This window comes from Pyrgilauda ruficollis, unplaced genomic scaffold (genome assembly GCF_017590135.1).
Source record: "Pyrgilauda ruficollis isolate IOZ18807 unplaced genomic scaffold, ASM1759013v1 scaffold233, whole genome shotgun sequence".
Taxonomy (NCBI): Eukaryota; Metazoa; Chordata; class Aves; order Passeriformes; family Passeridae; genus Pyrgilauda; species Pyrgilauda ruficollis.
In genome coordinates, this window is record NW_024522873.1 from 225,606 (window position 1) to 252,144 (window position 26,539).

Genomic DNA, 26,539 nt, shown 5'->3' on the forward strand with positions numbered 1-26,539 from the left:
AGGGTAAGAATCCTCTTAGCATCTCATTCTTGGTAAATATTTTGGTGTGCTGGGGCTTTTCTGGAAACAGCACAGGCTACTTGCACTCTCACAAACTGCTTTGGAACATGTTCTACTCATTTACATTTTTCAGAGATTTTGTTTGTTTTACTAAGTGATGACTCCTGTGAAACACATTTTCCCCCTGAGCCTGATTTTCTTCTATAGAGAGCAATTAACTAAGACATTGTATCCTTCAAGGAACCAGCAATTTTAATTAGTATTAAAATTAATTGCAAGCACTTATCTTTGTAAAGAGCTTTTAAACTAAAAAAAGTTTTGCATTCTGGTATTTTTGTTGTTTTTGTTTCCGTGTGTTCCCCTCTGACGTGTTCTGAGAAGGTGCTCAGGGATGACACCAGCAGCTCAGGTATCAGTGAGTACACAGAGATAGTAATGCACATGAAGTCTGCTTCCTTGCTCCACTTTTGTTTCTCTAATCCAGTTTAGTTTCTGGTTTTCAGGCCTAGTCACTGAATGCAGAGTCACTGCATGGTTACTTTAAGCAAGGGAAAAAGAATGCAGAGATATTTGTAAGAAAAAAGATCCTGTTGAAAAAGAATCAGTGCTGGAACTGATTTTTCAGATATGACAGTGGATCCTTTCTGCACCCATGGTGTTTCTGGCCAATGCAAAGACCAAGGAATGACAGCTAATCTCTATCCACCCTCTTTCATCAGCCTATTCCCTGCCTGTGCTTCTGTAGCTCAGCCATGTGGAGCAGATCATCATCTGGCCAATTAGAGTCAGGTAGGCAATTCTCATCAGCATCCCAGATGCAGCTTCTCCCTTCTGCTCAGCCCCTCTTCCCTCACAGCATGCAAACTGCCAACCTTGCTTGTACTCCTAGGAAAAATACAACAGATTTCCTCCAGTTGTAGACAAATATGGATGTTGTTTAGTTGTGGTTTGCTGGAGCTTTACAGTTGCTCTTGTTCAGCCCCTTCCACGAAAATCTCGTGACTTTTTGGGCCAGGAGATTGCAGACAGGGTCCAGCAGGGTCCAGGTGAGCCCCATCGCAGGCTTTCCTGTGTATTTATTCTGACATTTCTATTGTCCCAGCAGCTGCTGGTGTAAATGGAACAGCACCTGAGTCGTGAGCCCAGTGGAGCAGTGGTAACCACTGACTGGTACCAGGGGCAGTGCTGGGAGAGCTGTGACAGAGCTGTAGCAGCTTCTTCCCATTCAGCTTTTCAGCAAGTGAAACAGAACAGATGGAAAACGACCTCTAAGCTTTACTTAGTGAAATCTTCCCCATTTTTATTGCTTTAGCACTATTGAAGCAATGACAGGTGTGTCATTGAAGCATTATCAGAGCCCACCATGCAGTCCTAGCTCATGTCTGCCACACTGCTTGAGGCCTCTTTGCAGGCCTGCTTCAGGGATCATGGCTGGAGAAAAACAACATCCTCAATAACACCACAGAACCCTGCCATCAGTGGGAAATACTGATTCCTGCTCAGCCAGACAGTCTTACAGATAACTTTTGTTAATTTGAAAAAAGACCCCAGAAAATACCAGTGTGATTAATTCTGTAATTGCTTCTAGAGGAAGAGTTCAACTTCTGCTGCCCTGCCTCTGTTCTCTTTTTAAATGCCCCATGGTCAGAGCTGCTGCTGCAGGGCACGGGGTGATCAGCTGAGGGAGATGCAGGAGCAGAATGCAGGACAGGGACATCTGTCAACAACATTAAGCTGCTCAGTCCGGGGATGTCAGTGTGACACTCAGGGTTCTGTGGTGGTGGCCGGGCTGGGGGATGCTCCCTCCCTCAGCTGCTGTCCTCCAAGCTGCTGCTGCAGGAGTGGAACCTCATGGTGCTCAAGGGGTCGGACACGTACCCTGCAGGAGCAGAGAGGGTCCCTGCAGCTGGCACAGAGCGCTCCCTGCCCTGAGTGCCAGCACAGCCTGTGCCCGGGAGCTCGGGGAGCGCTCTGCAGTAGCTCACCGTTTTTGTCCACGGGTGGGTACTGGAAGTTCCTTCTCATGTCATCCAGAGACAGGCCCTGAGACGGGGGTTGCCCAGTGCTGCAATTTAAACAGGAGGTGTCAGTTTGTAAGACTGATGATGGCACATCTCCAGACCATGAGAACTTTTTTTCCTGAGTGGAAGGAAGGAACAGTACCATGAGGCATCAGCCTGGGGCCCGGCCACAGCAGTGCAGTAAACAAAAAGAGCAAGAAAAAGTCATGAAGTGAGATCATGACCCCCAGGCATGCTGGCACTCACCTACCCTTCTCAGAGTAACTGCCCTCAAATACCCCATTTGGGCCTTCACAACTGTCTCTGGATTGCCATTTGGAAACAATTCCAGGCATCAGTCCAGGGTCATTGACATGTTTTTTATGTGTCACTGCTAAAAGGTTCTTGCAAATACATTTCTCAGGCAAGGAAGATGGTGGAATTATCTTCCAGTCATAGATCAAATCCACTGTCCTGCCAACCCTGATCCTAGAGATGACGGTTGCTGTGTTTGCCCTTGAAACCAGTTCTCCGAGTGGTAGGGTATAATAGTTCAGGTATTTACTTAATGGTACAATAATATAGAACCCATGTGTGTTCCTGCCTTAAAAAACATCAGGAGTTCTTCTTACCCTTCTGTAGCCATGAAATCAGTGATACCCACTTTTAGGATGTACCCTGGTAGGACGAGTCCCAGCAATGCTGACTCCCACAGACCTCTGTCAGGCTCTTCCTTACACAGCTGTCTCCGGCCTCTGTACCTGCTGGAAGGCTCTGGGCTCTGTCTGTCTGTCCCTTCCCTTCTCAGCAAGGACACTTTCACCTCGCCCCGCTGCCCTCCCCGTGGCAGCCTGCGCTCTGGGATGGACAAGCTGCTGGCCTCGAGAGAGAGCAGAGGCGCAGTGCTCTCTCCTGGCCCTGCCACGCCAGCTCCCAGTGCCACAGCCTGGTTCTGGCTCCAGCCTGCCAGGGCAGCCGCGGGCCGGGCTGGCACGCACCGCTGCGCCCAGGCCGCGTAGGCCCGCGCGTTGACGGCGTACTCCAGCTCGAAGCGCGAGCGCAGCGCGGCCACGTGGCTGCGCCCAGGGCCACCGCGGGCCACCAGGCAGTCCGAGGAGGACGAGGGAGACAGGGACCCGCTGCTGTTGCTGGAGGCCGGAGACATTAACTGCATCAAAAAAAAAAAAGGTACCATTATGGCATATTTACAAGTCTTGTCTCATCTCTCTCTCCTAAGTCATATCCCACTTTCCCTTGGACTTTTCCAGCAGCTCCAAAGCCACCGCTGTCCTTGGCTGCTGCCACTGTCCCTGTCCCCACGTGCACTCCCATCTGCTTGCACACACGCAGACCTCCCCTGCTGGTAGCTGGGTCCTTACCTCAATATTGCACAGACACTCCTCTAACTTTGTGACAACTTCTGAAAACTCTGGTCTGCCCTGTGAACACACCAGGAAAACCAGAGCTGGGTTAAAAATAGAAGGGGGCAGATGTGATGTGATTAGATTGACACACAGGGAAGGGATGAGCCACAGCCCCCATCATTTTCCCTCTCTGAATTTCATGGCATAGCTGTCAGTCTGTTTGGGAATCTGATGAAATCTGCAGGTTCAGTGCTGAGCTACAACATGAAGACCTGTGTGCATACGAACTTTAACTGCATTTCATCTTTTTTTTCTGTAACAATTAGATTTGAGCTAATGATGACTAGATCACAAAAAAACTATCAATAACTTATTGGCTCTGCTCTTTAGGTTGACTTTCTCTTTGCCCATGAACAGGACTTCAGACACAGCAACTGCAGAGATAAGCAGTGGACAAGTTCCTGGCCAGCCTGCCTGTATGGCCATCCTCCTCCCTCCCTTGTCCATGAGAGCTGCACTTAATACAACTAAATGTTTACTTCTTTACAGAGCTCAGCCCTAGACCTTATGGCAAATTCTCTGGCTCTAATTAAAGCTCACAAATCCAATTAGCCAATGAAAAAGGCTTCTCAGGAGATGCTGCTAGTCTTCTAATCACCAGCTTGCCTTTGGAAACAGCTGCTGTCAAAAGTTTCTGGGAAACAGATGTTCAAGTACCTGATAAATAGAAACAGGGACATGGCACATGGGAAGTAGTTTTCAGCTGGGATGAGCCTTGAATGAAATGAAAGACAAATAAAAGGATACATTTTCTAACTTGGAGGCATTTCATGGCCATCCAGCAAAATCTCTGCAGGTATACTCCATTTTCTGGCTTTTTTTTCTTTAAACTGAGCAGACCTTGTGGAGAATTTTGACCTGTGAACACTCATTGAGCCCCAAAACTCACCTAACAAATGGTAGCAAAGTAAAATAGAGCCTAATAAAGAACAGTAGCAAAAAACTCTTAATAAAGATAATTTTGACAAGGTTTTGCTCACACCTTGTGCAAAGTTCTGGCCATCCATGGGCTAAATGAGCCATCAATTGTTTTATAGTTCTGTCCTGAAGCTCTAAAACACTGGCAAGATGAAGTGACATGGAGTCATACTGATGGGTAACAAACTGCACTGGGACTCTAAAAAGAGTTTGAAAATGGTTTCTCCTTATAGGGGCTGACTGGCTGTGGGAATGCTGACAAGACACAGGGACTGCACCCACCTCAGTGCCTGCTTAAGTCAGCACTTTAATATGACACCTTATTAATGAATTTTAAATGAATGTGTGTTACATGCTGTCATTAACCATTGCTTACAAAAATCTGAGAGCAGCAAGGAATTTTCTACTCATTCTGTAACAGCTCAAGTCATAATCAGCATTACGTGATTAATTAAGTTTTGTTGAAAGGCCAAATGTTAATTTACTTTCCTCCTCAATTCACCAACTCTGCTGCATTTCCTGACACACCCCATTGTCTGCCTGGGGGCTTTCTGCAGTGACCCTTCCCACAGGAAAAAACTGTGATTTTGGGGGCATCAGCCGAGCAAAGTGCCCATTTTCCCTCTGCTGGGGGCACTCACCTCAGGACAGGCGTTCCAGCCCCTCATCAGCAAGGCAGAGATGGGCTTGGGGATGGAGTAGCCGATGGGGGGGCGGATGTGGTGATAAGCCATGTCTGCTGCTGCTGCCGCTGCAGGGCACAGCCAGAGACACCCGTCAGCACCCGGAGTCACCCATCCTGGCCCACATTGATAGCTGGGATGGTGTGAACATTCCTGGCCATGGAGTGACACACAGGACACACCAGGACTCAAACCCATGAAGACAACAACTGTCTTGTAAATCTGACTGTGAGCAACAGACTGTGGTGAAGAAAAGAACTGCAAAATAAGGGAACCAGTGCTGAGTGGCTGTTAGAAAAGAACCACCTGCCAACAGCATGTGAGTAGGGAAAAGAGGATTAAAAATAACTCTTTAGTAAGGAATTGGAGCAAGAGAGCTCCAAAGATAGCCTTAAAAAGCATTTTGTTCTGCTGCAGATGTTATGTATTCCTTCATCTGTGTTACTGAAGACAGAGGAAAAAAATAAAACCAAGACAGAGAAACATTAAGAGTACACCTGTCTATCTATTCCAACAAATGTATTTCCAATGTCTTCTCCTATGCCTGTATGTTTGATATTAATTATGTGCATCAAAAAAAGAAACAAAAGAAACAAACCCCAGGTTGTTTTGTCATGTTGTCTTCATCCAGGGATTGCAGAAATCGAGATTCTGAAGCAGAGCAAGAAAAGTAATTACTCTCAGGCCAATACACTTATTATACAGAAGTCCTACCTTAGGTACAATTCCAATTACCCTCTCAGTAAGCACATGCTTAGTTTTAGAGAATTTGGGGTTAATTTATAAGTGTTTAATAAAAACTCCTTACCTCCAAAATCAGCGACTACTGCATGACCATCCTCATACAGGAGAATATTGTGACTGGGGAAAAAAAAACTATAGGTAATTGTTTGATAGCATCTTAAAGATGGTGAAAATGCTACAGTTTTTGGGTCACAGCTAAACATTTGAGTTCAAATCACCTCCTTGGATAGCTAAATGTCTATAGGCATGCTCATATTTACTGTTATAAACTACACATTACCCCAGAGAGGGCAAGCCAACCTTTGAGTGATTTGCATGCAACAAATCCAGAGAGACTTTTAGAAACTGGCAACAAAAACACAGGGTTTCAAACAAAATAGAAACTTGGGGAAAGACCCACAAGCTGCTTTAGCTAGGTCACAAGTTTCCAGTACCTCTGGAGATGAAGATTTCCCTGCCCCAGTCACTACACCTTCATGGCATAGGGCTGTGGAAGGGCTGAGCAAATCACAACAGAAGGAATGTGAACACAGCAATGCTCTCAGGATGTTTATCAAATGCTGACTGAGCCAAGAAAATTCAGAAGAGTGAAAAGTGTATGAAAAACAGAAATGAAAAAGCTGGCAAGAGTTTACATGAGGAGGGAAAATGGAAGTAATATTGATGGTCTCAACAAAAAGCACAACTTGCTCATATTAGAGCTGTGGATACAAACAAGAACAGTCAAGTGAGGAACACAAATTTTACCAGATAACAGTCTTAGGACAGAAAAAAATTTAAGCTTTCCCAAGCAGGACTCCCACAAATCACTGTCTTCAAGATTTCCACCTTCACCTAAACCCAACCCTTGGGATGATAAATTTAATCATAAAAATGTAACCATGACTCTCTTGATTTATATTCAATCTGATTTTAGCTCTCATATGTACTTTCCATCAAAATATTGACGTGATTTTAGTATGACATGTGGAATTGTTTTGAGACCCACACCATATGCCACATGAAAATATGAATCAAACACAAGGCTGAACTGGAGAGACTCGAAGGCTGTGCCCCAGGGTGGGTGTAGGTGCACAAGTCATACACAGCTACAGACTTTGCTGTGGTCTTCACTCAAATTTGGCCTCTGTCAGTAGGGACAGAAATTATCACCATGTCTCAATGTGAATAAACTGCACTGAGCTCCAGCTTCAACTTCAATCTATTCCAGGATTGTGTAGAATAAATCCAACTTGACAAGTCAAGACATAATGAAGACCTAGACTGACAGTTTGTGTGGAGAAGCAGAGAAATAAACTGGAATTCCCTTTCTCCTCATGTCATGCATCAGCCTTTCATAGAATCACAGAATCTTTGAGACTGGAAAAGAAGTCTCCAGGACCTCCAGGATCACAGAGTCCAACCTGTGACAATCCACAGCCTGTCCCCAGCCCAGAGCACTGTGTGCCATGTCCAGCTGTTCTTTGGACACCTCCAGGGATGGGAATCCACCACTGCCCTGGGCAGCCTCTTCCAATGCCTGAGCACGCTTTCAGTGAAGAAATTCTCCCTGATGCCCAGCTTGAACCTCTCCTGGCCCAGGATCTGAGCCACAGTGCAGAAATGCTCATCTTGGTGCTGAGTGCATTGATGGGCATGTCTGAGAGCAGCAGGCTCTGGGGGGGTTTGTCAGACTGGCACCTCCAGGGAGCACTACAGTTACTGATCTTCCTTTTCTAAAGTAAAAAATACACCCCACAGAAATAAGGCTTGGAAGGTACATCTTAAAATGTTGTTATTGCCTCAGTTGCACTTGAAAATTTGAAAACCTCAGATGAAACAGGTATCCTTAAGCTTGTGTTTTGAGAAATACAGCAAGAAAAATCCAAGGTGAACTGAGCTGGCAGAAGACTAATACTGCATTCAGCAGAATCAGAAATTAATTGCCTTCTGTTAAGGTCACACAGGGATTGCAGTGGTGAGAGGAGGCATTGTTCTCTTCATGAAACCATGGAAGGAAGAAAACAAGATAAGACAGAGGAGTGTGCTTTGTGAAAGGACAGGGTGCTGGGGTCTGCCAGGCACGGAGGCTCCTCTCTCCCATGGCAAGTGACAGGCTCAGCATGTCCCTTTCACAGGGATTCGGGCCATTAAAAGATCCTTCTGCCTTTAACGTGCTGTGGGTGTAATGAAAAGCAATGGATATTTTAAGATTTCACAAGGGATATTTCAACAAAGAGGAGTCGCAGACTCCATCCTCATTACCACCAGGCTGCCATCCTCTCTTTCATGTCCCTCACCAAGCAGCTCTCAGAAGTGTTCACACATAGTTAGAGTCATCAAAAGCAGGTCAGTCGCTCAAAGGCTTCCTCCAGCCATGTTCAGCTGTTATGGCTTAAATTAAATGGATAATAAAATGGTCTCTCTTTTATTAAAGTGCTATAATCATTGTGGCTGCCATCCCTCACCATGGTGTAAGTGGTAATAAGTTGATGCATGTCACCATTTCTGATGGCTGTCAGAACTGAAAAGCAAAATAAAACTCCCAATTATTCTTCAAATGGAAGGATAACCCCTTTTCCAGGGTATAGACACGAAAGATTAATTTTCTTCTCTATTCTGTCAAGCCATATTGCAGGTTTATTTAATGCATTATATGCAGTGCATTAGATTTCAGAATTCACAAAGGTGGTTATGAGTTATGCAAAAATTTAAGGTAAAAAATATGAGGCTCCTGTGAAGCCACTGGCAAAACTTAACACAGAATTTCACTCTTAGTCTTTCTCTTAAACTGTTGCAAAGATTTTCATCTGGTAATTGTGCCTGTGGGTTGGCTGGGACTCATGCTGCAAACACGACTGCTGCTCTTGCACTAAACTTTCAGAAGCAGCACACATCAATGGCACCAACAACCCCAGAGCACATTATCTTCTGACCCTGACAAATTTGATCTGTGCACTGCTGTGGGGCTTTCTGGCTCTCTAGGAGGACACTGGCTTGGGTTTTCTTTTGAGGAAATCATTATTTAAAATCCTTCAAGGCAGAACCGTTCTCCTAAGAGGCACCAAGGCATGGAGCTGCACTGTGAGGTCTCAGCCCTGGCTGCCCTGCTGCGAGCCCTGGCTCCCCCAGAGCAGCTCCACAGGCTGCAGAGTCAGGCACGGGGCTCCTGGCTCGTGCCACTGCCTCGGAAGCAAGGCTCTCCCTGGAACAACACAGGTCTGTGGCCTGGAAGGACTGGGCAGGGATGCAGGTACGTGGAGGAGCCTCAAAGGACAGTGGGGGATGCCATTCCAGCCTGCCTGCTGCTCTGCAGGGCTGACAGAGCTAAGAACCACGTTTTGGCTTCAGCAAAAGGATCATTTTCACCTCCAATCCTGCAATCAGTGCAGCTCAGCTGTTTCATCCCCTGCTGCTGCAGCATGCACAAGACTGCTCCCACAGCTAGAACAGACAGAACAGGCTTTTCCCTGCAGACACCGAGGCCTCAGTGCTCCCACTGGGACACACCAAAGAGATGGATGAGTGCCCAGTCCCGTGCAAGATCCCAGCTCCCAGGGGCAGCAATCAGAGCTGCTGCTAGCTGTAAACGAGCCAAGCAAACCAAGGAACAAACCGAGGAGCAAACACCAACTCCGTGATAGCGGGGAAATATTTACAGTAAAAGGGACAAAGCAAAGGGATGGAGATGAAGCAATGAGGGAATGTGACCAAGTGCCCTCTGACAGACCGTGTTAGGCTGAAACTCAGCACTGGAAAACAGAGATTCAGGAAAACAGATGCAGGAAAACACTGTGAGTGACTGCAGCCTTCCAGGACAACCACAGCTCAGCTACTGTGACTTGTACAGGTTTGTATAAACCCCTGAGATTATTTTCAGCTGAGTGCTAATGAGGTTGCAGGAGACTGCACAGTGTCCCTTTGAGCTTTCATGTTGTCTAAATTTTTAGGTTAGAGACAGAAACTGACCTGTTCAGATCCCGATGTATGATGGGCTGCGTGAGATTGTGGAGGTACTCCATGCCTTTGGCCACATCTACAGCAATGATTAATTTAGACTGCAGATCAAGAATTCTGTATTTTGTAAAAAAATAAAAGATTACTTGAAGTTAATAGACAGTTGAAAATTATTCTGATCTGTAAATCATGCAACATTTAAAACTGTTTTACATACAAAATAATGTCACATAATCTCTGTAAAGTAAATCTATGTACTGTAAAATAATGACAATAACAAGTTTGTGAAGACTTATCAGTTTACCTTGTATACCCAATAAACTGAACCAAAGGTCAACATTTTCTAGGTGTTCCTTTCTCTGTTGTCCTATGCTAAAATGAATATTTACATCAGCTTAGGTCCCCTGCTCTTCCAAACTCTGAAAGCAGGCCCGCTGGTGGATGAAGGCAATACCTCTTCTGCTCATGGAGCAGGGAGAAGAGCGATCCCCCAGAGATGTACTGGGTGACAATGGCAAACTGGCTGGGGTCATCCAGGCAGGCTCCCACGAACTGGATGACGCAGGGATGGTTCAGGCGGCACAGGATGGAAACCTCGCGGCAGAACATGTCCACGTCAGACTTGGAGCAGTAGGTGTTGGCTCGGTAACTTAGAATTGACACCACAGGAAGCAGAAGGCAAGGGTTTTACAAAATGTGGGCTTTTGAAATGCTTCAAACCAGGTGATTGACCAAGCAGGATGGAAAAGCCTGACGAACTTACCGTTTGATTGCAACAATTTTATTTCTACATCGTCCCTTATAGACTTTTCCAAAAGACCCTAAAATAGTTTAAAATAAATAAGCTCAAACATGCTTGTTATGAACATCAAACATTTAAAGTGAATGCACTTTCACTTCTGGTACCTGAGCCAATGATCTCGTGGAACTCTATCTCAGAGAGCTGCAGGTGGAAGTGTGACGGCAAACCAGCTCGGAGGAGGAGCACATCAGCCTTTTCTGCAAGAGAAACACCCACTCTGTTTGTAAAACATGGCCAGGGGGAGGACCAAGCACAAAAGCACTGCACTTCAGAACTCTTGCACTGGGAAAGCTGATTTTTGCTGTAAATTGACTGCTGATCCTGCTCCCTGCTACAGCAAAGCCCAGTGACAGACACACCCTTGCAATGCCACAGGGCTCTCCTGGCTTTAGCACCTGCCAGCCATCAGCACTGCCCCACATTCCCAAACTCTGCCTGCACCACGGGATGGCAGCACAGAATTCCTTACTTGGAGAATTCATCCCTTCCCTCTGGGTAGCCTGTGCTCATTGCTGGGGATGCTATTCCAGAGCCGACTTGGTGACATGTGGAATCTGAACTTTGCGAATGAATTTAGTTGTTAAATGTCTCTATCTTGTTGATCTTTTTAGTTTATTATTATAAAGTTCATCAGAATATTTCTAAACAGAGCATTTTGATGCTGCTATGTAAAGGACATAAGGACTTTATTATATTCAGAGTGAACATTTAAAGTGGAAAATTGAAACTACCAAAAAAAAAAAAAAAAAAAAGGAAATATCTTAAAATACCTTAAAATATTTATCTGAATGTTTCAGCTGTATTTGTTTCGGAGCAACAAATTATTAATTTTTTTTTGACAGAATTTTTGTTATAAGGATAATTCAGGCATTCTATGTTGTGATTTAAATGATTCTTATTTGCATTCATGGAGAAATGGGTATTTCATTAGTGCTATTTTTTTTTTTTCACATCACAGCCTTTCCTCAAAGAAATAGAAAGAAACAAATATATATTTTTAAAGTGAATGAAAACAAGGCAAATACAGGAATTGTCATTATACTAAGTAACAAAGCTAAGTATATTGTTTCCTAATATTATCCCAGGGAAATGGAACAATGTACCATAAAAAGTCCAGGAATAATGAACCTGTGCAGGATGTTCAGGCTGACAAACACATTGGATCAAAGGACCACAAAAGTTCATGTTTTCCCTTGCCATTGCAAATACCTTTTGTCATGCTTTTAATCTTCCCCAGCGGGGATGGCACTGACACGTAGGAGCCGTCTGAAATAAAGAACTGAGTGAAATTAGGGAGTTCAGCGACAACATGGTGATGGTGTTGATACATTAACGAGTCAGTGATGCCAGAAAGAATTAATAATAAAGGGTGAGAATTCAGATAAACACACTGACACATCAGATGGGAGTGGTTTGGGCTGGGATACAGTTCATTTTCCTCACTGTGCCAGGCACAGCAGACTGGGGTGTTGTATGGCTGCAGCCTCGAAAGGAATCTGTGTGTGGCCAGAAAATGGTGAGTGCCATGACTGTGACTTTATTTGTGCTGGACAGGACTGACCCAAAGCTCTCTGACAGGGGTGGAGCACTTCCAGAGATTTCAGCAGTCTTTGGATCAGGCCCTTTGAATAAAATGATGGCTCAGCCCATACCTCCTCCAGGCTGGGAGTATTCGTTGCAGGGGGATTCATCCTGAGGTCTCTTGTAATGCTTCAGGAGGGTCACAATTGCATCGTGACCTAGGAAAGAAAGAGGAATACAAGGATTTGCAGGTAACTCAACAGACTTTTAAAAAAATTAATTTATACGAAATCAGGGGATTTTTTAAAAAATGTAAAACATGACTAAAAAATATGCAAATACATGGTGATATTAATCTAAACCTACTGTGATTCCAAATTGTACAAATATGGGAAATTTCTGCCAGTAAAAACAAGCATGCTATTTTCTCGAGTCCAGCTACTCCTAAAATGTAAGATATGGAAAAGGAAAACCCTGCTGCAGAAATCCTGCAGTGGAAGTTGAAGATAGTCTTCAGTGAACTCTTCTTGAGTTTGTGCTGGATTAAACTAATGCTTAGCAGAGATCTGAGATGACAAATTGAAGGGCTGGTGTTTATAACCCTTAGTGCCCGGGCAGCAGGTGTGGGAGCTCTGTCTGCAGGCACTGGCAGGTTATTTTGCAGCGTTATCTCCTTCCCAAGCTGCCCTCTCCTTCCTGCACAGCCTCTGTGGGTTTTGTAGCAGAAACCGGAAAATTGAAATACCTTTCTCATAAGCCCACATCAGACAGGTCTGCTCATCCTTTTCTCCACTGGACCTGCTGGGATCACAAGCTACAAGATTCATATCAGCTCCATTATCCAGCAAGAACTGCACAAGGCGAATGTGGCCATGGTAGCAAGCACAGTGCAATCCTGCAACATCAGAGAAGTGTGGGGAGCACAGCTGTCAGAACGTGGCCACGGGACTGCAGCAACAACTGTAAAGTGCAAACTGATCTCCTCGATAAACAAATATGTTGTCAAAAAAATACCTGAGGCAAGAGGTGAAACATTAAGGCTGCAAGAACCAATCTATTGCCTCTGCACAATGTGCCACCACTTGCTTTGCCACCTGCAAACCACATTTAATGACTCTGTATGTGAGAAAATCAAGTGGAAACAAAGGCAGCTCTGTGTAGTGGGGACAGGAAGGTGTGCAGCCCTTCAGACAATACATTCCAGAAGCCTATCTCTTTGCAGAATAATTTCTAACACTACTTAGAAGCCTTAATATGGGAGGAACAGTTTACACCAGGTTTTGTTACTCATATACACCCTAATGAGCCTGACACATACTCACTGAAGTCTTATCACTTCTATGCCTCCAGTAAAAATATTTCAAAAAAGCTGTGCTCTGAAAGGTACTTGGGTGCTGGAAATCCTGGTGGTGTATGGCTTCCCAATATTTGGTGCTGGTATATACCCCCATACACAGTAAGTAGGGTGATGTTACCTGTGTGCCCATCTCTCCCCTGATGATTGATGCTTACAACATTCTGGTCAAGAAGAAACTTGACAAGTTCTATGTTCTTTCCATAGGTGCAAGCACTGCAGAAGTAAAGGGAGTGGTGAATGCTGTAGTCCATAAAAGAGGTACTTTGGGTAGCCAAAAAAGAATTACAAAGAGTAAAAATGCAGTAATAAAGGATCATTAGAAATGTGCAAATGCATGATTAATCCACCAGAGCCTATTCATTTTTATTGTTTCAGAAACATTCTAATTATTGCTGAACCACCTAATTTTGCACAGTTGTGCAAACCCTCTGTGTTGCAAAGTGTCTCTTAAATAGCCCTTTACAAAATTCCAGCAGGCCAACAAACAGTCTTCTGCCACCTGGTTTCTCGTTCAGAGTACCGGGCTCCAGCAGGCATCCAGGTGGAACAAGCTCTGACCCCAGCTCCCAGACTTGACAAGGAGAGGAACCATTGCCCAGCCAGGTGTTGGGGAACCTGATCCTGCTTCTGCCTCTTGCTTCATGCCCTGTCACATATCTCATGACAGAAATCACCCTCCCTCTGTAGCTCCCTGCTCGCTCTGTCCCTCACCTGGCTGCTGGGGAGACATCTGTGATTCTGGGTGGTGTGAGACATTGGTAATTGTGGGTGTTGTGTGACATTTGTGATTCTGGGTGTTGTGAGACATTTGTAATTCTGGGTGTTGTGAGACACTGGTAATTCTGGGTGTTGTGCTGCACATTTGTGTAAGTGGAGCTCCACTGACAATGGCATTTGAACACCTCACCTGTGGAAAGCTGTTTCACTGAATATATTTTCTTTAGTGAGACTTTCTGTTCCTGAGAGCTGAATTATTTCCTTGACAACTTCAAACTTCCCATTGTAACAGGCACTGAAGAGGAAGCCAGTACAGAGGTGTTACAAAACCAGCCTTCCCAAGAGCCCCAAACCTGTCCAGCTGCTGCTCCAGGGCACTCACAGGTGCAGAGGTGTGTCTCCATAGATATTCACCACGTGGGGCTGCACCTCGAAGCTGCTCTGCAGTAAGAACTTCACAATATCATGGTGCCCAAACCGAGAGCAGAAGTGCAGAGGCACATGATCTTCGTTGTCCTGAGCATTCACTGCCGGTTGACCCAGAAAAAGATCACAGAAAGGATTTTATCCTTAACACAGTGTGTCTGGGATTGTTTGGGATATTTAGTAGAATTTTATGTGCTGTGTCTATGCATTTTGAAACCTCCTGGAAAAAAATATTTGTGAACGTATTTGTTTAAAATTGAAATTTCTGTATCTTTTGGATATCAAACCCACATTGCTCTGTGCCACCTGCAGTGCACTGTCAAGGTGATTTTTCAGAACTTGGAGCATGACTGCTTTCTTCCAGCTGCAAACTTCTTGAGTCTTTTGACAAAGCTTTCCATGAAGGAAACATGAGTTATAAAAGACCCTTAGAAAGAGCAATTTTGAAGCAAAAGTAAGATAGTAGCAACACCAACAGAACTGAGAACGTCCAGGCAGCACAGAACTGCTGGCATCTACCAGTAGCAGCCAAATATTCCAAGGGCAGTTGCACAGAGTGTCCCTGGGGGGTCCGTGGCCTGCAGATGGGAATGCTGGAGGCTGCCAGCTGTCACGGAGCACATCCATGCCAGGGAGCTCCTGCCTGCTCGTGGGTGGGACGGGCAATGGCTGCGGCTCTGGGCTCACTAGCGAGTCACACCGTGTCAAAAGAAACAGTTCAAGTTTGTGACCCCAATTACTGCTCTGCACTGAGCAGTGCCAAATTTATTCCGGTTCTTTCCCCAGTTCCTTTCATTCCTGGGCACTAAAGACTTTTCCTCTGCTGCTGCATTTACAGCAAGTTTCAAAGTGTGCTACTTTAAGAGCAAAAGGCTTCCCGCTTCCAGTCTCCCTTTTCTTTTTTTCTGTGCTGAAGATTTTGAGTTTAAAGAAAAGGACCTGAAACGGTGCCCCAGATTCTTTTCTTTTGGTATAAACTCTCTAACAGAGGGCAAACCTCCCACTGCCTTGTCATGATGAGAGAACGTGTCTTTTTTCCCCCCTTTATTATAATTATATCAGCCCAGTGCACACACATCGAGGCTGAAACACCCTGAGCTCACTCCTGAAAACAGCACACAGACCTGACTGTGCTGCTTCCCTTTTTATTGCAGGAGGAGGATGTGTGATTGCAGGCAGGACTCACAGAGAACATGGTAAACTGATGTGCTAACGAGCAGTACGTTTCCAAGCAATGTACTGATACTTCCCAAAAAACATTTCTGTCTCTTACTCTGAGGATAAGAAATTAATTTTTAAATAATTTGGAATTTGCTCAGTATTTAAAAGAATTGTAGAATGGCCTGGGTTACAAGGGACCCTGATCTTTAAGTCAGGGACACCTCCCACTGTGCCAGGTGCTCCAGCCCCAGTGCCCAGCCTGGCCTTGGGCACTGCCAGGGATCCAGGGCAGCCACAGCTGCTCTGGGCACCTGTGCCAGGGCTGCCCACCCTGCCAGGGAAGGATTTTTTCCTGGTCTTTAATCTAACCCTGCCCTCTGTGAAGCCAGTCCCCTCGTCCTGGCACTCCAGGAGTAAATAGTCTCTCTCCATCCTTCTTTAAGGCTCCCTTCAGGTACAGGTAAGAATCTCTGCACTGATAATCACAACATGCCAAAAATGTCACCTGTAAGCATTTGTATGCCTTGGTGGGTGTGCCAGCAGTATGCAGGGGCACACCTGTGACACAGGTGACACACAGGTGGCACAGCAGTGGAGGAGAAAGGCTGGAGTGTGGCACATTTTGTGCTTTCAGCATTACTGAAGCAGCAAAAGGAGCGGGAACGGAGCAAGAACAAGAACCCAGCAGAACCGCCAGCTGCACGCTGACATTAGCCACAGGAGAAAATATTTTACATTTTATATTAATGCAGAATATAAGCAATGAAGTGCAATGTCCCAGCCTGAGTGACATCACTGTGAGGCCACCTCAACTAAGAACTCATCCAATGCCCAAAGTGTGCTAAGACACTTTTGTTCAGCCCATCAAGTCTTCACACAGGAAATTTCTCAGACAGAAAATGGCCCACAGTGAAGAGCGGGAAGTTTGTGGAGCATAATAAATCATGTGCTAAAAAATCCCCTTTTCTGTGGAATTTTGACTTCCATATGAATTATTTTAAATTACCTGCTGCATAATTTTGACTTAAAATTGTTCTCCTGTACCTCATTCACTAGTTCTCTGTGCATTTGAGTTGCTTTGACTACACATCCCCTCCACATATTCCCTGCTTGGATCAATGTCCAAAAAATAATCCACCTCTGTATATTCATCTTAATTTTGTTTTCTGCCCCGTTTTTCACCTCTAACTTATTACTGAAAATAGAGTAAACGTGAGATGACAAACCAGCATACTTAACCAAGGAAAGCTTTCCAGCTGCTGTTTTCTTGTTTTAGTTGTCCAAAGATGATATACAGCCCCACATACAAAGAGAATGTGCTAGGAAGCTAAGACTCTGTCTAGAAAATGCAGTGTTAAAGATGATTTTTAGATATATTTTCTTACCATCAGCTTTGCTTCCCTCTTCCATCAAAAGCTTTGTGATGTTGAGAAAGCCCTTGGCAGCAGCCAGGTGGAGAGGTCTGTCCCCAACTTCACCACTCGCATTCACATCGGCTCCAAACTTCAGTAACAGGTGGGTTACCTAAGTATTTAATTAGGGTTAATTAAAATATCACATGAAAATAAAACCTTGAGAAAACCAGATACAATAGTGCATTGGGTAATACTATATGTGAGCATCCCTGTAAAGTTAAAACAGGGCGAAGAGATTCAATAGAAAACTCATTTTGAAGTTACATGTCTACAAAAATATTAAAATCCTCAGAAGCAAGCAGACACTCATTCTCAGACACACTCTCAGTGGTGGAAGGACACCAGAGCACCCAGCAGGGCAGAGGAACAGCTCAGCCCCACGTCACCTGCTCGTGGCCGCAGTAGGCAGCGATGTGCAGCGGCGTGAAGAACACGGCATCCTGCACGTTCACGTAGGCCCCGTGCTGCAGCAGGATGTCCACAGCCTGCAAGGAAACCAGCAGCAATGCCACCTCGAGCACTCCGCACGCACCACGGTGCTCGGGTGGTCAAACTGGGCTTTGGGACCTCATGCCTCCCGTTTAAAGAATGTCAAACAGCCCCAAACAACGAGATAAAGGTGCAGAGCTGGACACAGCGTGTAAAAGTGATTAACTTACAGTTCTTGGTCTGAACACTGAATGTCACTGATGCTTTATAAATGAGCCTGAAAATCGGTGTGCCACTAAAAAACCTGATTTATGAAGTAAGAGGCACAGAAATGGCTGTCTGGAAATTCTCTCTCATAAACAACCTTTAATTTTGCTTTTAGCCATTATGAACAAAGAGCTGTAAACATATCAGAGTTTTTAGAAGTGAAAAAGTCACACAAAATGAAAGAACCTTTTAAATCTAAATGTGTGAAGGTAAATCCTCAAACATGGAAAGATTTCTTTGTATTTTAGAAGAGCTCTTTGGCGTCAATAACTAACCTTAAGTGCTTTCTTTCAAATTTCTACTTTTTTTGGTCCCTCAGGAGGCCCATTTTTTTCAAAAGCCATGAACTCTCAAGAAATGCCTTGCAATAGAAGCCTGAATGAAACCACTTTGGGTTCTACACTGAAGCCTGAGGGGGGTTTTCTGAAGCACGAGGGAATCCTTGGGCTGAGGATTACTGCACAAGTTCTGATGGGTGCAAAGGTTTGAGTGTCAGGATGATGAACCAGGACCAGGCACCACGACAGGGTGAAGAGCTGGGATTGAAGGGCTGCCAAGGACGGGGCAGGGCCAGCTCCTGCACTGTGCTGCTCACACAGGTGCCTGCCCACCGAGAGCCCCTGGAGGAGGGCAGCCAGTGCCAGCTGTCCCTGTGCACATCTGTCACCCGCTCCCTTGGCTCAGACCCCCAAATCACATCAAATGTGCATAAACAAGGACAGTCAGTTCAACCCAGGGAACTCTGGAGTGCTCAGAGGACACAAACTCTTCCCCAGCAACATCAGTGCACAGGGATTGCTTCTTTACACAACTGCAATTATGCTTTTTTCATAGGATTGCCTGAAGATATTTTCTGCATAACCTCTGTGCCCTGACGTATGTAAATGTCTCCATTTCCCATTAGTTTTGACCATTTTCCTATGGCATCAGCGATGATTTCCCCTGGAGGCAGCACTGCAGGGCCGGGTCTGATTATTGCCAAGTCTGGGGGTTCTGCATGCTCCCTGGAATGCCCTCAGTGCTGCACCACTCTCGTTGTGATCCCCTCGCCCCCTTCACAGACAGTCAGAATTTCCCTTGCTAAATGGCACGTGTGTTGACATCCTTTACTGCTGATCTCAAAAAAGCACTTGACTACATCACAAAAATCTGAAGAAAGATCCCCTGAGATCTTTCTGCTGGCTGTTCTAGCAGCTCAGCAACAGGCTCTCATGGGATGGGTGGGAATGAGCTCAGGTGCTAAATAAAGAACAAACTCCATTATTTAGTTAACACAGCGGATTCCCTGCACTCTGTTTCCCGTGTCTGGCCAATTTTCAATATCTTGGTGGGCCAGAGGTGGGAACACAGAGCCAGCCAGCCAGGGATTTAATAGTTTGGTGGCTTTCAAATGATTAGTCTAAGACATTTTCCAGCAAACTGCCATGATAAAACTGAAGTTGTAGCTGCTGTCTCTGAAAAGAGATGTTTGGGCCTGTAGCTTTTACACTAATATGACTGAAATGTCTTTGGATCAGCCTGATTTTAATTTAGCCATGAACTGTGAGGCTGCAGCACATTCAGGGATGTGACCATAACTCCAATTAATAACTCCATACTCTCCTCAAACTGTTTGGGAGCTGGAATTAAAAATTTAGATTCATCTAGAAGCTTTCAAGGTGGATCTTCAAGGTGAAAAAACTGTGTTGAGTGATGTGGATCCATCCCTGATGATGAACATAAAACTAGATGGGTTTTGACACATTTTCCAGGCTGTAGCAATGGCAGCCGTGCTTGCTGCTTTGTGATCCCCTGATAAATAGAATTTTGTGTGCTGTACTAAGCAAACTCCACTCAAGTGTAAATGATGAGAGGGGTACAGAGACAGGCTTGATAGTTTCTGAGACAAGATATCTTTCTAGGAAAGAAAAAAGGAGTCTTAGAAAGCACTGAAAGCTGTCATAGGCATCACAAGTAGGAGGCTATGCTGGAGAGATGTGCAAGGATAGAAATACTTCAGAAACTAAGGAGAAAAAAAAAGATTTTTATCCTCAGGAGACTGACAGTGAGTGAAGGTGAAGCTTGTAACCCAGGGGACGTTCCCAAGCTGCAGAGAAAGCAGCTGGGTGGGCTGGTCTGAGGCAGCCAGCAGCATCCCCGTGGGGTTCCCACCAGCACAGCCTGCAGAACAAGGGGAACTAACGCTTCCCTTCTCCTTCTACAACCAAATGTTATTTCAAAACAATACTTTAAACAACTTGCACAATAATCTTACTTTGAAATTTTTCTTAAAATTCTCTTACAAAAGGTTTATACGTTCAAGTCAATGATTTTCACTTCAAAGACAATTAATTAAGCCACTCTTAAGGTTAAAAGGATCCAACAAAAACCCCATGAGACAGACGTAAGGACTTTGTCTTTTGGAAAAGGGCAAGGGATAAAAACTCATCCTTGTAAGGGGGTTTTAAAAAATTATTCCATGTTTCCATGAATATTAATGAAATTGTGGACAAAACAAGGTACTTTATCTGGCAGAGGAACTTCTGAGCTGACTGAAAATTTCACAGCTATGTAAAGAAGGAAAGCAAGAACTTGGACTATAAATCCTTGGTTCCCAGAGCAGCAGGTGAACCAAATGAGTTTAAATATATAGAGCCCCACTCCATTTATGGAGGTGCTTCTGATACAGAGTTGATCGTTCCCAAGGAAGAAATAAGAACTTTCAAAACTACTAACAGTTTCTTTCTTATTGAGTTAATACTGTTGGGTTGCGAGCATCCTAAACCTGCCCATAACCTCAGCAGGAGCTCAGGATGTGGGAGCAACAGCAGGTCTGCCTTTGGCAATTACAGCAGAAGGCCCAGGTGTTTTAGAAATGACTTGAAACCCCAGAGTGCTCAGAGAAGACCTCTTTGTACTGTCCACAGAGGAGACATTAAATACCTGTGAATGTCAGGGCTCAGGTTAACAGCTCCACCATCATTCTGCACAGAACCATCAGACTCAAAGAATCATCAAGGCTGGAAAAGACCCCAAGACCTATCAAGGCCAACCTTTGACCTGCGTCCTTTTGTGCACGTTTGCTCAGCGTAAACATATACGCACAGACACGATTTCCCCAAAACGCAGAAAAAATCAGGCCAGTTCTGTGTTTTGTTCTGAAGGACAGCAAGGCCAAACAGAGCGGCCTGCCCGCAGCAGCACGTACCTTGCGGTGGCCGGCGATGGTGGCGACGTGCAGGGCGGTCAGCGCGCCGTACCCGACCTGCTGGATGTCGGCCCCGCCGTGCAGCAGCGCCGTCAGCAGCTCCGCGTCGTCCTGCAGGCCAGCATTAACCCTCACGGCTGCCGGGACAGGCCCTCAGAGCTGAGGGAGCCCAGCAGCCCTGGCTCCCCGGCTGCGGCACTGCTGGGGCCCGGGGGCTCCGGGTGCCACGGGAGGTGGGCGAGCTCTGTCCAGCACCGGGCCTCCCTCGGCAGCTACACTGAGGCCTGGCTGTTAAAAAAGTCTCTGTCCTGATTTTATGGTGGCACCGCACAACTCCTCTGTCTTGAGTTGCGCCGGATGTCTCCACCAGCCATTCCAAAGCAATATCCCACCCCATGGATGACCTGCAAAAGCACAAGCTGGTTCCTGTGCATGGCTCTTTATGGGGCAGTTTCCCATGCACCACAGATGTGAAAGTTACGTTTTCACAGAAATAATGGCTAGAGAGCTCATCTAGACAGTTCAGACAAATCAGTTGCTCAGTTCTGATTTCCTGTCCCCAATTCTATTTAAAATAATTTACCTTATAAGCTGCCAAGTGCAGAGCTGTAAATCCATTTCTTGTTAGTCTGGATGGGCGCAGCCCTTTCAGCATGAGAGTTCTGATGTGGGATTTGTTGCCTTTACAGAGAAAAGCAGAAAAAAAGACAGTTACAGGAAAGAACATGCAGATGAGGTCAGAAGATCCTGCGTGAGTTTGAAAGCAGAGGATATCTCGACTGCTGAACTGAGGCGAGTAATAAAATATGTATTTTGAAATTCAAAATGATGAGGTTGATGGAAATATCTCATTGGCCAGGACAATTGCAGGTCTGGCCACATACAAGCTCACTATTTGTTCACACTTTAATGAGGATTTGGTAAGGGTAACTGAGCTTCTAGAGAAGCTAACTCCTCCTTTAGCATCCAGAGCATGCTGCAGAGAGCTCCATGAACCAGACAGTGCTTCTGGAACCTCTGGCTCCTCAGTCACTGAGCTCTTCTGCCATCTCAGAACTGGAGCACTGCTCTCCCTGCACAGGGCGTCCTTACAAGGACATCATTTTGGGCAGTGCTAATGTGGGTCCATTAATGTGGCCCAGGCCAGGAGCTTTGCTCTGACCTTTCTGACACACAGTGAATAAATACATAAATTCAATAAATTCATCTGCCTTTTGAGTACTTGTGACAGTAGCCAAGGACAATGTCAGATCTAGTGGCTCTTTGCCCTTCTCTGAGTGCTCACAGAACTAATGATAAGTGTGTGTTTTCCTAAACTTCCTCTCAGCTACCCCAACGGTGCTGATATTTCCATGTATTAATGCATCTTTGGATAGGATCTTGCACTCAAAAATGACAAGTAAAAATCCACTCATTTTTCAGTAGTGCAGGATCAGGTTGTTCCTCATGGTGAACATCTAACTGAGATTGATAAAATCATTTATGCATGTCATTAGTCAGTACTTTGTAGAGCTGAAACCTCAGGGTATAAGTCTCTGCTTCTCTCAGCCAATTTCTGCTGAAAATTGTATAACAAGAGCAAAGCAAGTGCATGAACTAATGACTTTTTTGTGGATAACAGAGCAGCTGTGTGGATCCAAGTGGAAAATCCTACCATTAGTATGTTTGTATGAGCATCCCAGAACACATCTTGCCCCCTTCCCTTGTGTATTTGATGTGCTGTCTGGAAAAGCCCTATCAGCTGATGTTTGTCACTAGAGCTTCTCAGTTATTCTTCTTTTAATCAATGTGAAATAAAATACAGATATTTTCAATACAGTAGAAAAGTTGGTGCTGAAAGCATGGCAAAGTGCTGCTACAACCAGGTCCCTGCCCTGGAGCCCGAGCCAGGACAGAATCCAGAAACGTGGAGCCAGAAATGCGGAGCCAGGAGTGCTCTGTGATGGGTTTGGTTAACGAATGCACACAGAAGCAATTCAGCCAGGAGTGCTCTGTGATGGGTTTGGTTAACGAATGCACACAGAAGCAATTCAGCCAGGAGGGTTCTGTGATGGGTTTGGTTAACCAATGCCCACAGAAGCAATTCAGCCAGGAGTGCTCTGTGATGGGTTTGGTTAACCAATGCACACAGAAGCAATTCAGCCAGGAGTGCTCTGTGATGGGTTTGGTTAACGAATGCACACAGAAGCAATTCAGCCAGGAGTGCTCTGTCATGGGTGTGGATTAACGAATGCACACAGAAGCAATTCAGGATGAGCTGAACACCTGAGCAAGTCCTGCTGCATCCTCCACAGAGCTCGGTCAGACCAAGGATCAGCTGCTGTGGCTCCACACAACCCGCATGCCGGGCAGCTCGGAGCCATGCTGCTCCTGCAGCTCCAGCTGCACTGCTCCCCGAGAGCTCAGCCCTGCTGCCAGGCAGAGCAGAGCAGAGCCTGCTGCAGCCAGGTGCCCTGCCCCACAGCCACACCTACCCCCACACACGCAGCACAGGTGCAGCAGCGAGAGCCCGTTCTCCGTGCGGTAATTCAGGTTGACTTTGCAGAAGGCTTCATCCGAGCTGGAAAAGGGATTTTACAGGTGATTACTCCTTTCATCTTCCAGCACCGCTTCTTGCGTGTGGGAAACGTTTAAAAGAGAAATCTCAGTGTAATTTTTTTGAGACACAAGGCTGAATTTATACCCAGTTTACAGTCTGTAAATCTAGAAATACTTTACTACTATCAGGTTGAGTGGCCCAGATTTATTGTTTTCTGAGAAATCCGGCTTAGCAACCACAATATATACATTCTAAATTTATCTAAATCAGGGGAAATAAGAGGAAAGGCTCTTTAAAAATATAAATTATCAATATAAACTGAGCACCTCTATTAATGCAATAATAACTATGATGTATTTTTAAAATACGTGTATTGATTTTAAAATGGTGAGCAGAACATGCATAGAGCAGAGCAGGGGCCGCCTTGCTAAATGAAAAGAATAACCAGGAAAAACCTATAAAAAAGTGAGTTTATACTCCCCAGATGAAATCACAGGGACAGTGATCACTGTGCTTGCTTACAGGTTGTTAAATGAGACAGTACTTGGACATTCTAGCTTTTGTCATCGAGCCTTGTGGGTTTCCTTCAGCAAAGACTGATTTGTTAGTGATCCATCAGACACTCTAAGTAATTACATTTGTTGAAAACGAAATAGACCTACAGTTAATATTGCTTTGGAGAACCTCAATTTTAGCCTGCCCATAAAAGCTTCCATTCAGTATCAGCACACCCATGACCCTGAGTTTGCAGAACACTTGGATTTGTGTAACTATAAACCCACCCAGAGGCAGGAGCAACCATTACACATATTTAACAAGGTTACAATAAAAAAAAAATAACATTTCAATACTTTTCTCAACTGATTTCCAGTCCGTGAGGTGGGAGCTTGCTGCACTGGAGCTTTGCAGGTAATGAACACGTCTGTGTTACTCAGCATGTGCTATCCTGAGAAAACCAATATTATCCTAACTTTGAATCCACTGCTTTTGTGTTTGCTTACAGTGGTGCACTTCAGCAATATTCCTTGTGCAGAAACACATCAGCAAAACTGAAAAGTGCACCGACAAATCATACATTGTACTAGAGCTAATTATTTTACCAAAGTATATAGGTGTTTGTTGTAAAATATTTGCATTAATAATCAGCAGCCACTAATTTTGGTACTCTGCTGGGGGGCTCTGCCCAGCACTGAGATGACATAGTCCCAAAAATAGACATAAGGAACATGCATTCCACACAGAAGAAACTCTGTCCACATAAAACACCTGAAACTGAAAATACTGTTTGATAACAAACAGTCATTTTAAATAAGTCAATAAAGAGATTCACAGAATATTTTACCTGAAAACATGCTTTAACTCTGCCAGCTCCTTTTCCTTGATTTGCAGGTCGTCCTCCAGCCGCTCCGTGACTGTGGCATAGGATTCACTGACTTTCTTCTTCCATTCATCTACAACAAAAACTCCAAACTGATAAAACACTTCAAAGCACAGAAATAATAATGTCGCCAAGGCAACCAAACCACTTGATTTTTAAACACCCAATTGTACAATTTCATATATATTTCTATTAAAGTTTAAAATATTACAGCTATTAAACTGTTCCTGCTGCAGCCAATACAGAAACATATACAAGGATTTCAGAGACAGTGCATATGTATTTTAATATTAAATAATATTCAAGAGAAAACTTAAAGTTCAGGTTACATTTGCTAGTTCTTTTTTCCTCAGCAGACACACAGCAGAAAAAGGTTAGAGACTTAAAGGTTTTTCTCATTAAGTATGAGTTAAATCAACATAGTATACAAGTTATTATGATCTTATATAATTGCCCAAATAAACTTGGTTTGGTAGCTTTTTTGTCTTCTTTCACAGCCTGTATCTGGGTTAAGTCACGAACAATACCTGAGCCTTGAACTCAAGAGTAAACCAGGAATGAGTTATCTCCTGAAATACCATTTGCTCCTTGCTGATGGATGGATGGCACACTGCCTGTAAAAAAGTGACATTAGTTACCCGTGCAAGTCTGGGTTGGTCTAGATTTATAATTTCCCATTTGTCCAATTTATCTTCTTTGTTTCAGCAAAGTTCTTGCAGTAATATGATTCCCTGTTCTGGGGCAGTGACAGTCCTGCTGAAAAATACTTGTGATAGTCTCTGGCTAAAAATAAACATTGTGCCAAGAGGAATGTCATGCAACAATAGCACGGAGCGAAACAGCCTGTGCTGTCCGCTGGGCTAACGCCATACAAACACCCACCCAGCTTGCTTAAAAATCTCCATTCCCACACAAACACTTGCCTCCATCTGTTGAACACTTTACAACTAGTGGGAAGTGGTAATTTGGCAGCTTGCTAGTGATTTTGTAGAGAAAAGGGAATTTGAGCACCTGAATCCCAGGTGTTCTGCGAGGATCCCCAAGGAGTGCAGGGGGTCCCGGGCTCAGAGGCCAGGGATGAGTGCCCCCCACAGCCCCCTGGCACTGGGGGTGGCACTGCGACCATCTGGCTATGGCACTTAGGAAGGGCAATATATGATTCAAAGTGAAATGCAAACACACACATAAATATTTATATTTATATATTTATGTATTTAAAGTGTGGTGATTGACCTTGGCAGCTGTTCTGTGTGTGAGTTCTCATCTCAGCAAAGGATTTCAGGCAAGCAGACAAGTTAATAGAACACACATCTCAAACAGCTGGGAGAACTGAGGTTTTACATGTCCTTCACAGGGAGGGTTTACAGGAGCAAAACAGGAGTCTTGATTTCAAATTAATCAGAACATATTCACAATTAACACAGATCACATCTATCATGTACTTGAAGAAGCTGTAAGCTGCTCCCATAAACCTCATTGCCGTTCTGGTGACATTCAGATATGTCCCAGGAAATGAAAAGGGTGCTAAAAGAAAATACGTGTTCTCCAGAAGAAAGTGGAGGGAGCCTGGCCCTTGTAAGGGAGCAGGGGATTGCAGTGGCTCCCCCGTGGCAGCAGATGAACAGTGTACAGCAG

At 44.8% G+C, this 26,539-nt stretch overlaps 1 protein-coding gene across 1 annotated transcript; it reads right to left on the bottom strand.

The window, feature by feature from the left end:
• Window positions 1-1,278: 1,278 nt before the first annotated feature.
• On the bottom strand, window positions 1,279-25,675 carry LOC121354675 (serine/threonine-protein kinase TNNI3K). Its single transcript, XM_041469440.1, has 24 exons — window positions 25,543-25,675; window positions 24,869-24,977; window positions 23,462-23,547; window positions 21,571-21,668; window positions 20,988-21,098; window positions 17,491-17,589; window positions 17,075-17,213; window positions 14,485-14,629; window positions 14,293-14,397; window positions 13,504-13,598; window positions 12,774-12,923; window positions 12,160-12,246; window positions 11,717-11,773; window positions 10,612-10,704; window positions 10,469-10,526; window positions 10,160-10,354; window positions 9,718-9,822; window positions 5,834-5,886; window positions 5,603-5,676; window positions 4,984-5,178; window positions 3,380-3,439; window positions 2,999-3,168; window positions 1,986-2,065; window positions 1,279-1,879 (listed from the first exon to the last, which is right to left on the bottom strand). Exons 1-24 carry the CDS (start codon window positions 25,580-25,582, stop codon window positions 1,809-1,811), a joined length of 2,475 nt encoding a protein of 824 aa, XP_041325374.1. The 5' UTR covers window positions 25,583-25,675; the 3' UTR covers window positions 1,279-1,808.
• Between the last annotated feature and the right edge of the window lie 864 nt (window positions 25,676-26,539).